The 14,367-nt window shown below is 36.2% G+C and overlaps 1 protein-coding gene across 3 annotated transcripts in view; it reads left to right on the plus strand.

Moving 5' to 3' along the window:
- Positions 1-14,367, plus strand: part of LOC134852167 (palmitoyltransferase ZDHHC23-B-like) — a 94,144-nt gene that overhangs the window by 58,185 nt on the left and 21,592 nt on the right. For all 3 annotated transcript variants that reach the window (XM_063868476.1, XM_063868477.1, XM_063868478.1), the window contains exon 2: positions 12,645-12,816. In XM_063868476.1, the coding sequence (XP_063724546.1) occupies positions 12,680-12,816 (137 nt within the window). In that variant the 5' untranslated portion in view covers positions 12,645-12,679. The remainder of the gene's footprint in view (positions 1-12,644; positions 12,817-14,367) is intronic.

Raw genomic sequence — 14,367 nt, forward strand, 5'->3', positions numbered from 1 at the left:
TAAAGATGCCAGTGAAATAATTGAAAACGTTGCTCTGATCCGGATGAAACCATAATATCCCTTGATGTGAAAAGTTTGTACACCAACGTTCCCCTGAAGGAGGCAATTGAAATTGCTTTACAGAAGTTATACAGCCAGGAGTCTCCTCCTGAAATTCAAAGAGCAAGCATGAAAAGGCTTTAGAATATGGCCGTCAGCAAGGTATATTTCAAGTGTAATGATTCATGGTATGTACAAGTTGATGGTGTAGCAATGGGCGCGTCCCTCGCTGTAATTCTGGCAAACTAATGACTTAAAGAGTACGAGTTTGCTCCAAGTCAAAAAATACCGGTGGGAACTGAGGTACAGCAAATTATTGACAAAAACGGTTTGGGCCCATGTTCCAGCAAGAAATTCACATATAGATCAAATGGGGTTGAATGCGAGAGTTGCCGAAACTGGTAACATCTAAAATGCGGAAAAATATCCGATGATGTATACGCATCAATAACCGAAATAGTCGGGTACTGTGAAAGGTGCTGCGGCGTTAAGAACAAGCAGAAGAATACTCCCCAGGTGTAATTGTTCCTCAGGTATGTGCATGACATTGTTAGAACAGACAGATAGGAGCCGAGCTGTATTCTCGATGCCGCCAATTCTCTTCATCCAAATCTGCAGTTCATTCTAGAGGAAACTAATTCGGAAGGGAGTTTGCTGTTCCTGGATTTGAACATAAATGTATCGCAGTATAAGGGTGTAACTTGCAGTTGGTTTAAAAAACCAACAGATACTGGGACTATACTGGACTATTGAAGCTGCGCCCCAACTCAGTATAAGCGTAGTGTTATCCAAGGCACTGTACATAGAGTTTTTAGGAGTACATCTAGCTGGGAGCAATTGGATAAGGCTGTGGAAACTAATATGGCGCAATAGCTGACAAATCAGTACCCTGAAAATTGGTCCGCAAAGGTTCCGACAGACGCCTTGTGCAAAATCCTCAAGGGTGAGGGCAAGTCTCTGGATAGTGAGAGGAGTTTGCCAATTCAATCACCAAAGGATGTGAAGCCCCCAATGCTGATTGTGCAATATATCGGTAACCAAAGTCAATTCATAAACTGTTATGTGGTGGTTGCATTTCCACCTATGTCGGACAAACTGTTCAAAATTTGACCACTAGAATTGAAGAACATAAGAAAGGAGACTCACCGGTAGGCCTTCATGTTCAGTAATGCCAACTTGAGGGAAATAGCGCAGATCTGAGTTGGGAAATTATGGATATGTCAAACAACCAAACAAATTTGTTCAGTCTTGAGGCAATACATATCAGGAAAAAGAAACCGTGCTTGAACATGCGCGATGAGTTTAGGAGCAGGGAATTAACACTGCTATTTTTTCCTATATTATTTTTGGTTTTTTAATTAAAACGTACATGTCAAAATCGAAATTATGACTCAGAAACTTCCACACAAATTAATTTTAAAATATTTAATTAATTTTAGAGGTTAAAAGTATTTTAATCCTAATAGTAATTTAGAGGTGAACTGTGATTGGCTAATTTTTCAACATGATGGTTTAGAACCAAAATGTAAGTGAATTATTGTAAATAACATTTGTATATTGATGTTTAATTGACATTTAGATTAGTTTATTGTAAAAATTCTGACGGTGCACGTAGTTGTAAAAAAAATTGAAATTTACTTTTTAGCAAAAATCTTTTAAATACTTTCCTAATTGTTGTGATAAATTTATTAAATATCTTTGTTCAATTTTACTGCTTGTGTGCTTTCATATCATTTGGGCGCTGGGCATTCCTCTTGTGATTATCTAACGAGATCTCCCCGTCCCAGCCGTAGGCGCGTGAAATTTCCCTGGCGTATCTAGACGCAAGAAGGAGTGGGCAGGTGCAACTACCCTTCAACAACACCACAGGTTGTACCGTTCCTACCTAACAATTTTTCGTTTTTTTTTATAAAAAAAACTCAGATTTTAATTAAACTCTTTGACTCATTGGTCAAAAATTCCCCTAACTTTCTAGGTAAGAGCTTCTCCGTTGCCTTCTCTGTCTGTGTTTCAATTGTGTGCCCCAATTTCAGGCAAGACGCATCCCTGACTTTTCACAGAAGCTTGTAATTAGCACATCAAAGACAAAATATATCAAACCAGCTGTAGTAAAATCTTCAATTCACTCTTACCGCGGCGCCACACTCAAAGATCTGTATGAAATATTTTTACAATACAGACCAAAGCGCCTTATTACAGTTACCATTATCGCCGGGCTTAATGACAATAGGCTGCATACACGAGAAAATGAGCAAAAGTGGAAAAACTTGGTAACCTAACACAAAAAAGTTTTAGCCCAAAACCCAAATTATCCCCAAAATAACCCAAAGCTCCAATAACAATGATGTCAATCACAAACTCTACATTCATAACGATGTGCTGTTTATTTAAATTTCTAAACATGTTCATCCACACACGCTCATTTTTTTGCCCAATCTTAACTTAAATTTAACCCCTCAAATGTTTTGCCGAGACGGCATCTACTTCTCGTTTTTTGGTAATGAATTCTTTACAAGTTTTCTTGCCTATATTATTTATAAATTCTCTCGATAATCTGACGATACCGTTCCTCCTGAAACAATTCCCGATCAAGCACATTGTGCCATATGTAACAACCTTCTACGCGGCTGTGGAATGTGGTGCACAACATGCGGAGCCTGTATGCATGTAAAATGCAGCGGCCTTAACCGAGCCAGCGACCACGACGAAAATTTCAGCTGCATTCGCTGCACCTCCATGATTACAGACAACACTACAACTAACATTCAAGCCCCTCCAACTCAAGCTCAACAAGTTGACTAATGTTGAAAATCCTGCATTTGCAAACATCAACGAAACCAAAACAGCCAAACAGCCAAACCCACACCTGAACTAAAAGATAAAATAAGAAAAATCTACAGCCAAGTAGTCCACTGGCAACCAGTCTTCATGATCCTCCCAAAAAACAGAATTGGGTTTAACTTCAAAGAAACTCTAAATAGAACGCTTTACTCAATAATTAAATAAAAGAAAACACATACGCAATGCACGCAACAATGATGTTCCCTCACCTCATGCTATGTAAGACCAAATCGGAGAGTGATGGTTCGAACTCCAAACCTATAGCAAGAAGGAAAACCGCTGCAAATGCAAAGAGTAAGAAGAAGAGGTAGAAACTAAAGCACCGCAACTTAAAAAAGTTAATGAGCACAGGGAAAAATGTCGAGTGCTATTGCTAAATTAAGTGATACCCCAAGCGAGTTCTCTCACTCGAGAAAACCGTCAAAGATCAAACTATTGGGTAAATCCTCAACGAGAAACACCCTCCCGCGGAGCCAGTAAACAGCAATTATATAACATCATGATCCCAGATATAATCCCTTTCCACTCATCCGCATTCGACCACAAAAACGACCAGAAAATTAGGAAGGCAGCAATGACAACACATGGTTCTTATGGACCCTCAGGTCTGGATGCAAATGAGTGGAGACGCATACTAACGCACTTTGGCCAACAGTCAGTTGAAATATCAAAAACACTAGCCAAAATCGCACAAAAAATATCGATAGAAATACTAAGTCATGAGCTTCTTGAACCATATAGTGCCTGTTGCCTAATTCCACTTGATAAAAACCCAGGAGCTAGGCCAATTGGCATAGGCGAAGTCATCCTCAGAATAATAGGAAAAACGATCACAAAGTGCTTAAAAAGCTAACTTATGGTACTCGGATCGAATTACCAAATATGCCTTGGCCAAAAATGTGGCATCGAATATGCAATTCATACGCTTAGTAAGCAATACGAGAAAACAGGTTCTGATTCAATATTACTGATAGACGCGGAAAATGCATTTAACTCCCTAAACCGGAACCTGGCTTTCAAAAACATTGCAAATATATTACCCTTCGATACTACCAGCCACATAGAACTCATACTCTAATCCATCCAAACCCTTCGTAATAAAAAAGTAATCCTATCTAGAGAAGAAAACCACACAAGGAGACCCATTAGCAATGGCAATGTACGGGCTAGCCACTTTACTTTTAATAAAACTAGTCAACGATAACAGCCTAACACACAATTGGTATGCAGACGATGGGAAAGCAGTCCGTAATTTGAAAAGACTGCAAAGAATTCTTGACAACTTTATCAAACACGGAAAGTATTTTAGATATCATGTAAAGGCATTGAAATGCCAGCTCATTGTAAAAGATGAAAAATACAATGAAGCGATGAAAGTATTCAAAAATACCGAAATTGAAATGAAGAAAGGGGCCAGAGTACTTGGTTCTGCCATAAGATTCGATACTGAATGTAAAACTTTCTTAGAAACTTAGTTAGAAGAACAACACAATACTGAAAAAACTTTGCAAGATTGCGAAAACATCACTACAAAGGGGTACAAAAAATATTGTTATAGCTAGAACTACCCCAAATACCACAGAAAACATGCAGGCTTGGGAGAAGATACTGCGTGAAAATCTCATTCCAAATATAATTGGTAATTATAATATCAGCCATCAACTCAGAGACATCGCTTCTTTGCCACTGAGAATGGGTGGTCTAAATATCAAGCTACCTTCTGACTATGAGAAATTTTTTAGAATCAACAATTAAAACATCGTCAGTCCCAGACACATACGACCCATTAACAGCTAAATCTGATCAAGAAAAAATCTACTCAAATTTTAAAACACTAAAAACTAAAAGAACAAACCAAAAGAAAACTAACATTTTGAACAACTTGAGCGACAATGAAAAATACGCACTTGAACTAGCTTCCAAAAAGCAGTCTCAAAGTGGTTAAATGCACTGCTTCTTAGCAGATATAATTTTACCCTGATTAAATCCCAATTCCGGGATGGAATTTATCTCAGATATGGATGGGAACCAACCAACATTCCACTCAGATGTGCATGTGGTCAATCTTTCGACCTTACACAGGCCCTTCCCTGTGCAAAGGGTGGATACACCCACATGAGGCAAAAATAATTTCAACCCAAATAAATGCAAACTTCGGGGTAGAATCTTTCTCAGATATGGATGGGAATCAACCATCCATATTGTCGCTTTTTAACCAATCAAGTTATTTAAATTTGATTGGTTAAAAAGTTTTAGAGCCCTTTTTAGACATGTTTCTCATTTTTCAGATCTTTGATCGTTTTGTAAATATTGTGAAAAACTTTTAATCCTGATGATGCACAAAATGTGCGAAAACGTTTGAATTTTTGAAGAAATTTAACATTTTAAATTTCTTATGAGAAGAAGAAGAAGAAAAAACACTTGAATTACTATACAATAAAGAGCCGAGGCATCAGTGTAGCAAAGTGTAAATAATAAAACTGGTTACAAATTCATTGGTTACATCAAACAAAAACAAAACATCAGAAAACAAGCAAGTTTTAACCAATCAAGTTATTTAAATTTGATTGGTTAAAAAGTTTTAGAGCTCTTTTTAGACATGTTTCTCATTTTTCAGATCTTTGATCGTTTTGTAAATATTGTGAAAAACTTTTAATCCTGATGATGCACAAAATGTGCGAAAACGTTTGAATTTTTGAAGAAATTTAATATTTTAAATTTCTTATGAGAAGAAGAAGAAGAAAGAACACTTGAATTACTATACAATAAAGAGCCGAGGCATCAGTGTAGCAAAGTGTAAATAATAACAGTAAATATTGTGAAAAACTTTTAATCCTGATGATGCACAAAATGTGCGAAAACGTTTGAGTTTTTGAAGAAATTTAACATTTTAAATTTCTTATGAGAAGAAGAAGAAGAAAGAACACTTGAATTACTATACAATAAAGAGCCGAGGCATCAGTGTAGCAAAGTGTAAATAATAACAGTAAATAATGTGAAAAACTTTTAATCCTGATGATGCACAAAATGTGCGAAAACGTTTGAATTTTTGAAGAAATTTAACATTTTAAATTTCTTATGAGAAGAAGAAGAAGAAAGAACACTTGAATTACTATACAATAAAGAGCCGAGGCATCAGTGTAGCAAAGTGTAAATAATAAAACTGATTACAAATTCATTGGTTACATCAAACAAAAACAAAACATCAGAAAACAAGCAATAAACAAAACAAAAAAACAAAATCGGTTACAGTTCGGAAATTGGTTGATTAAAGTATATGAAGTTTCGGATACTATAGAAAAATAAAAATTTAAGAATTAGGAACAAGCTGGTAATAAAACTTTACAAACAATTTTACAGATAGTCCAATTATACAGCGTATATACAGAGTATATACAGTTTCTCTTTCAAGCAATGTGTGAAAAATTAAACTGAATTAAAACATATAGAACTAGCAAAAACGGAAATCACGCCACGTATTTGTATTAGTACATATAGAATTGTTTCTCAATTCACTCACGTAAAATTCTTTCAATTTTTTCTTGAATTCTGTTTTCGATTTTTCTAAATTGCGCAAAATTATGGGCAGTGAATTCCATTTTTTAGAAGTCAAATGAAAAAATGATTTTTGTAGAGAAGCAGTCGAACAATGTTTGTCAAAAATAATTTGTTTCGTTCTTTCGTTGAGCCTATATTTGGCAGTCGGTAGTCTCAGTGTATTTTCAAAAGCCTTCTTTTTGTTTGTAAGATATTGGTATAAGTATGTTATACACTTTAACTCAATTCTTTTCTCGATTCCAATGAACGATTTGCTAATGCGAAGAAGGGAAGAAGATTTAAATTTTGATCTGAAAAATGTTCTTTTTAGCGCCCAATTCAACTGTTTCTCTAGAGATAGCATCAAAGTAGCATTAGTTTGTTGTAAAAAAATTGCTGAATAATCTAAATGTGATAAAACAAGACAATGAAGCAAGGCAACTAATGATAATGTCGGCAGTTGTTGTCCAATTGTATCAATAGTTTTATCATGATGGTTTAACTATTGATAATTGCTAAACAAAATTGCTAACACTAGAGGCAATACATATCAGGAAAGAGAAAACGGGCTTGAACACGCGCGATGAGTTTAGGAGCAGGGAGTTAACATTGAAAATTTAGTCCCAAAATATTTTTGGTTTTTTTATTCAAAACGTACATGTCTAAATCGAAATTGTGATTCAGAAACTTCCAGACAAATTAATTTTAAAATGTTTAATTAATTTTAGAGGTTAAAAGTATTTTAATCTTAATAGTAATTTAGAGGTCAACTGTGATTGGCTAATTTTTTATCACGATGGTTTAGAACCAAATTGTATGTGATTTATTGTAAATAACATTTGTAAATTGATGTTTTATCGTCATTTAGAGTAGTTTATTGTAAAAATCCTGACGATGCACATAGTTGCAAAAACGTTTGAAATTTACTTTTTAGCAAAAATTTCTTCAATTTTACTTGTAAATTCGTGATAAACCAAAAAGCGAAGAGCTTGAAATTCCAACTGTTTTCCCATTAAAGGGCCAGTATAAAAAGTTTTAATGATTTTCATCAATGTAGTGAGAATTTTTTTTAGTGTTTTTTTTTATCGGTACGTGAAAAATGGCCGATTTTCATTTGAGTTACCGAAATGTTTCATATTGTAGCAGCTAGCTCCCTGTTCCACAGCATCAACATCCTAAACACAGGAGAAAAAAAGCAATACGAGAGCCTTGTTACAGCAATTCCTGGCCTATCCCTTAATAACAACTTGCTGAACCAAGGAAAGAACCTCCGACGACTACTCGAAGACAGTCCACTGAAGGAGAAAAAAGTGGTTGTGTGGCACGACGTGGTGAACAACACCATTAGCAGCCACAGAACAAACAACTATCGCCCAGCTGGTGTCGAGGAGCTGACAAACTATTTGAAGACGAAGAAGCAGCAGATATTGGCGATCGTTTATTGCAGAAGGGAAGGAACGCCCGACTTGTTTAGTCAGCTTCTCGGCACAGGGGTGCTCATTATTCCAGCTACAAAACGACTACTCTCCAAGAGCAAGCAAAACAATCCGGAGCAGCTCAAGGAATATTTGAAGCTGCACCAGAGTGCTGATTTGGAGCTGAAATCTCTGCGATTGGTAGTGGCACACAAAGAAAGGCTGTCAGAGCTGATTGGCAATATCAGGGGCAAACAACAGAGACCATCACAGACAAGGAGGAAGGCGAAAGCAAGACGTGAGCAGAAGCTGAGGGCAGAGGAAGTGTCTGCGCTTCAAAGACAGGGGTGAGAAGAGTGTGATTTGTTTTGCTTTGTGCCTTGTGAGTTTCATTACTTGTGGCCTGCAAAACAATGACCACAGTACTTTTGCCTGCTGTTTGGCTCAGACAAATTTTGAAAAGGAAACTAACTTGGAAAATTGTGTTAGACTATTTAAAATTCTTTAAAAAAGTTAAAGTATCTGTACATAGACTGAAGTTTCTGAGAAAATGTCTGAAAAACGATCTAATACCGGACTTTTTGAAGTTTAGGGTCCCCGAGAACGGGTTTTTTTCGGACCAAGCTGTGCATAATTTTCAATTGAAACTACTAAGGACTGAAACTTCTAGGGCAAATGAGGATAGGAAAAGGTACGAGGAGATGCTAAGGAAAGCAAGATCACTGGTGCAAAAAGAAATTGACAAACAGTGGTGGGCATCCATTTTCCGATTCGTGAGGCGGCAAGTTGAGGCAAGCTTAAAGACAACATCAGAAAACCATAGAAAAAAGTTAGAAAAACTGTCCGAGAGACAAGATAAACCTCTTGGGGGGAGAAATGAGCGATCAGTTAAGGTACTTGATAATATTGAACTGCCTGAATGGGTATATGAAGTGCTATCAATGGGCCCCAAGCATCCAATTAGAGACAAATTTAACGAAACACATTTTTTGGCGGATATCGACATTTTCCGCTCACAATTGAAAAATCAAAAAACATCTGGTGAAACGTTATGTGAAATAGAAGCCGCGGCAAAGGCATATGCAAAAAACGTACGGCAAACCCCAAGAGAGACAAAGCCGTTGAAAAAACGAGGAAATATCTCAAAGATAATGGGTTGCTGGCTGTGCCTTTTGATAAGGGGGTTGGTTTTTGCATAATGAGGAAACAAACATATGAATCAAAGCTGGAATCCTTGTTGCAATCTGCTCAGTTTGTGAAAAAAGATGCAACCACTGATGAGGTGATACTGAAAATTGAGAAAGAATTTAACAAAGAGTTACTAGCCATGAACAAAAGAGACGAGATAAGTGATCAGTTATATTCTAAGATACGATCAACAGGGGGGCAACCCGCCCGTTTGTACGGTTTAGCTAAGGTACACAAGGATGAGACACCCCTACGACCTGTACTATCACTTCCCGGCAGCTCGTATGAGAATCTTAACAAAATGCTTGCGAAGTTTTTTGACAACATCAATGGAGCAAATATAGAAACCAATACTAAAGAGGCTAGAGAAAAAATAGAAAACATTGCTCTAGATCCGGATGAAACCATAATAACTCTTGATGTGAAAAGTTTGTACACCAACGTTCCACTGAAGGAAGCAATTGAAATTGCTTTACAGAAGCTGTACAGCCAGGAGTCTCCTCCTGAAATTCAAAGAGCAACCATGAAAAGGCTTTTGAATATGGCGGTCAGCAAAGCATATTTCAAGTGTAATGATTCATGGTATGTACAAGTTGATGGTTTAGCAATGGGCGCGTCCCTCGCTGTAATTCTGGCAAACTTATGGCTGAAAGAATACGAATTTGCTCTACGACAACAAATACCGGTGGGAACGGGGGTACAGCAAATTAATGACAAAAACGGCTTGTGCCCATGTTGCAGCAGGAAAGTCACATATAGATCAAAGGGGGTTGAATGCGAGAGTTGCCGAAACTGGTATCATCTAACATGCGGAAAAATATCCGATGACGTATACGCATCAAAAACCGAGATAGTCTGGTACTGTGAAAGCTGCTGCCGAGCTAAGAACAAGGAGAAGGATACTCCCCAGGTGAAATTGTTCCTCAGGTATGTGGATGACATTGTTAGAACAGTCAGAGGGGAGCCGAGTTGTCTTCTCGATGCCGCCAATTCTCTTCATCCAAACTTGCAGTTCACTCTAGAGAAAACTAATTCGGAGGGGAATTTGCCGTTCCTGGATTTGAACATAAATATATCGCAGGATAGGCGTGTAACTTGCAGTTGGTATCAAAAACCAACAGATACAGGGACTATACTGAACTATAGAAGCTGCGCCCCAACTCAGTATAAGCGTAGTGTTATCCAAGGCACTGTACACAGGGTTTTTAGGAGTACATCTAGCTGGGAGCAATTTGATAAGGCTATGGAAACTAATAGGGCGCAATGGCTGACAAATCAGTACCCTGAAAATTGGTCCGCAAAGGTGGCTTCAGACGCCTTGTGCAAGATCATCGAGGGTAAAGGCAAGCCCCTGGATAGTGACAGGGGTTTGTCAGTTCAATCACCAAAGGATGAAAAGCCCCCAATGCTGATGGTGCAATATAGAGGTAACCAGAGCCAATATTTTGCTAACAGGTTACGAAAATTAACAAACGTTCAAGTGGTTTTCACCACAAGAAAACTACAATCATGTTTACCATCACTGAAGTCAGCATTTTCTAATGACCTCAAGTCAAGAGTGGTTTATAAACTGTCATGTAGTGGATGCACTTCCACCTATGTCGGACAAACTGTTCGACCTTTGACCACTAGAATTGAGGAACATAAGAAAGCAGACTCACCGGTAGGCCTCCACCTTCAGCAATGCCAACTTGAGGGAAATAGCGCAGATCTTAGTTGGGAAATTATAGATAGGTCAAACAACCAAACAAAATTGCTAACACTAGAGGCAATACATATCAGGAAAGAGAAACCGGGCTTGAACACGCGCGATGAGTTTAGGAGCAGGGAGTTAACATTGAAAATTTAGTCCCAAAATATTTTTGGTTTTTTTATTCAAAACGTACATGTCTAAATCGAAATTATGACTCAGAAACTTCCAGACAACTTAATTTTAAAATGTTTAATTAATTTTAGAGGTTAAAAGTATTTTAATCTTAATAGTAATTTAGAGGTCAACTGTGATTGGCTAATTTTTTATCATGATGGTTTAGAACCAAATTGTATGTGATTTATTGTAAATAACATTTGTAAATTGATGTTTTATCGTCATTTAGAGTAGTTTATTGTAAAAATCCTGACGATGCACATAGTTGCGAAAACGTTTGAAATTTACTTTTTAGCAAAAATTTCTTCAATAGTTTTAATCCCTTGGGCCATTTTTTGGAGAATTGTTTTGATTTGAGCATGAAAAGATAAACTTGTTGAATCAAGAATTATGCCTAAATATTTGCATTCTGATTTTTTGGCTACATAATGCCCACTAATTACTAGTTTATCGGTATCCACATTTTTGCTATCATTTTTTTGACAAAATGTTATAAATTCCGATTTAGATGCATTCAGATTCAATTGGTTCTCTGCAAAAAATTCCGTTAGATTTCGTTCTTTTAATGAGCCTATAATTGGCAGTCGGTAGTCTCAATGTATTTTGAAAAGCCTTCTTTTTGTTTGTAAGATATTGGTATAAGTATGTTATACATTTTAATTCAATTCTTTTTTCGATTCCAATGAACGATTTGCTAATGCGAAGAAGGGAAGAAGATTTAAATTTCGATCTGAAATATGTTCTTTTTAACGCCCAGTTCAACTGTTTCTCTAGAGATAGCATCAAAGTAGCATTAATTTGTTGTAAAAATATTACTGAGTAATCTAAATGTGATAAAACAAGACAATGAAGCAAGGCAATCAATGATAATGTCGGCAGTTGTTGTCCAATTGTATCTATAGTTTTAAATCCTTGGGCCATTTTTTGGAGAATTGTGTTGATTTGAGCATGAAAAGATAAACTTGTTGAATCAAGAATTATGCCTAAATATTTGCATTCTGATTTTTTGGCTACATAATGCCCACTAATTACTAGTTTATCGGTATCCACATTTTTGCTATCATTTTTTTGACAAAATGTTATAAATTCCGATTTAGATGCATTCAGATTCAATTGGTTCTCTGCAAAAAATTCCGTTAGATTATTGAGTGATTTTTGCAATCGATTCAAAGCATCCTCAGAAATTATAGAAGAGGAAAAAACCATACAGTCGTCAGCATATTGAACTAAAGTACAACCTTCATTTAATCGCTCTTGTATGTCATTAACATTTAAATTGAACAACAACGGACCAGGTACCGTTCGTTGTGGGACACCTCGTTTTATTTCAATCCAGTCTGAAAAAATTCCATTGACGTTTACTCTTTGAATACGTTTGTTTAGGAAGCTAGCAATTAAAGCATTTGCTCCATTTGAAAAACCGAGAGAAAGCATTTTTTCAATTAAAACTTCATGCGAAATAGAATCAAAAGCCTTGGACAGATCTAATAAAGCTGCATGTACGATTTTTTTTGAATCTAATTGATTTCGAATACTTTCTGTCACATAAACAAGAGCATCTTGTGTTGAAATGTTTTTGCGAATTCCGAATTGAAATGGTGTCATTATTTGAAATTTGTCAAGATGTTCTGTTATTTGGGCATGTAAAATGATAATTTCTCACCTACTGATTTATGAGTACAAATTCAGGTTCTTATTGTTTTTTGTTAAATGTTTATTAGCTCAGCTTTCAGAGATTTTACGAAAGTTTTATTTTTTAGATTTATGCAAGTAGCTGTGTGAATGAATATTAATGCAAAATAGACCCACTTATTTCGAGGACGATGAACCGCTTTGTTGCTGTGAATACTTGAGTTTCGAAGAAAAAAGAAAAAGACATCTACTGCAGTTCTGCTGTGACTGCGTTCTCATTGACGAAGTCTGCGAAAGGTATGAATAACCGTTTCCGATCAAAGCAGTGCAGCGATGTCTTTTTACAGTTTATAGATATCCTTTCGATTTAAATTCAATGCTTTTATCAAATTAATTCTTTTATATCTATATATACGTTCTAAGGAGTTGTCACCATAGCTAAACGTTTCTGTATTTAAAAAAATAAGCGTTTAAATTGCCAATTGAGAGCAAAAATCATTTTGTTAGTGTGCTGATGTTGATTTTTAGTAATAATATGGATATTTGAATAAAAATATTGGGAGCTTTGTTCATATATTTGATAATACTCGATAAATCTATCTATATCTATCTATACTATAATTAAATGCTAGTGACAGCTATCTCCCATGTTAAAGCATAATAGTTTAACATGTTTAAGGAAAGAGTTTTTTCATGTTTAAGCTATATCATATATTGCAATGCTTAAGAAAATTTTTAAATTAGTTTTCCGCAAGTTCATTAATTTTTCAGTAATTTTTAACGAGGCCAAATTAAGTCTGTTTGTATACCTGCTTTTCAAAATTATTTTGATTATGTCTGTCTACCCGTCTCCTATTTTTTTTAAACTTTCATCTATCAAATCTATTATCTGTTTTATATATTATAATGCGGGCTTTACTATCTCGCCATGTTCAAGCTTTTTGCAACGTATTTTTTGCAGGTTAAACAATAGTTGAGGTTTTTTTCCGATTTTCCAGTTTAAATTCAGTGTTTATTTCATCAAGATTGTAACTAGCAACCCAATAGTTGGATGTTGTCAGCGTTTTCCAGTTTTTGTCAAATCTTTTTAGTTTATGAGATAGGAATTTTTCGAGCCAAATTTTTTTCACCAAATCTCACTTCTCAAATCCTAGTATAAATTACTTCCAAGAGAGTTTTCTATAGGTTGCGGTTAATGAATCTTCCTTCAAAATATATAAGGTGGAGTGAGGTCTGTATTTAGACAACCACGTATTCATACTCGTCAGTAAGCAGACAAATACTATATTAAATAATCAGAATCGAGAGGAGAAAGCAAATTTACAAAATAAATAATTATTGATAATTCATTTCTTCCTTGTCTCGATCCTTATTGGTTAATACCGTGTTTGTCTGCTTACTGACGAGTCTGAATACGTGGTTGTCTAAATACTGCTACGTAACCAGATAAGGTGTAGGTTTTAGTTTTACTTTTTATTGTTTTAAATGTCAAGCAATTGCTAATTGAAGAATTTTGATTCTCTAGAAATTTTTATTCTCTAGACATTAGCGGTAAACGAAGGTTCTCATCGTAGAAAGGCAAATTCCCGGCTGCTTGGCTAGGAGCCCTTCCTTCCGCGAATTTGGGTCTGAAGCTCACGAACGCTCAAGTCTGTACCACAATTGGATGTAGACTAGGAAGTCGCTTATGTGAACCTCATCAGTGCGTATGCGGACAGGCTGTAGATTCCTTCGGTCAGCACTATTTATCTTGCCGGAAAAGCGCTGGCAGATTCGCTCGTCACTCCGCACTAAATGAAATTATGAAACAGACCCTCGGCTCCGTCAACATTCCCGCTATCCTCGAAC

This window comes from Symsagittifera roscoffensis, chromosome 7 (assembly GCF_963678635.1).
Source record: "Symsagittifera roscoffensis chromosome 7, txSymRosc1.1, whole genome shotgun sequence".
NCBI classification, from domain to species: Eukaryota; Metazoa; Xenacoelomorpha; order Acoela; family Convolutidae; genus Symsagittifera; species Symsagittifera roscoffensis.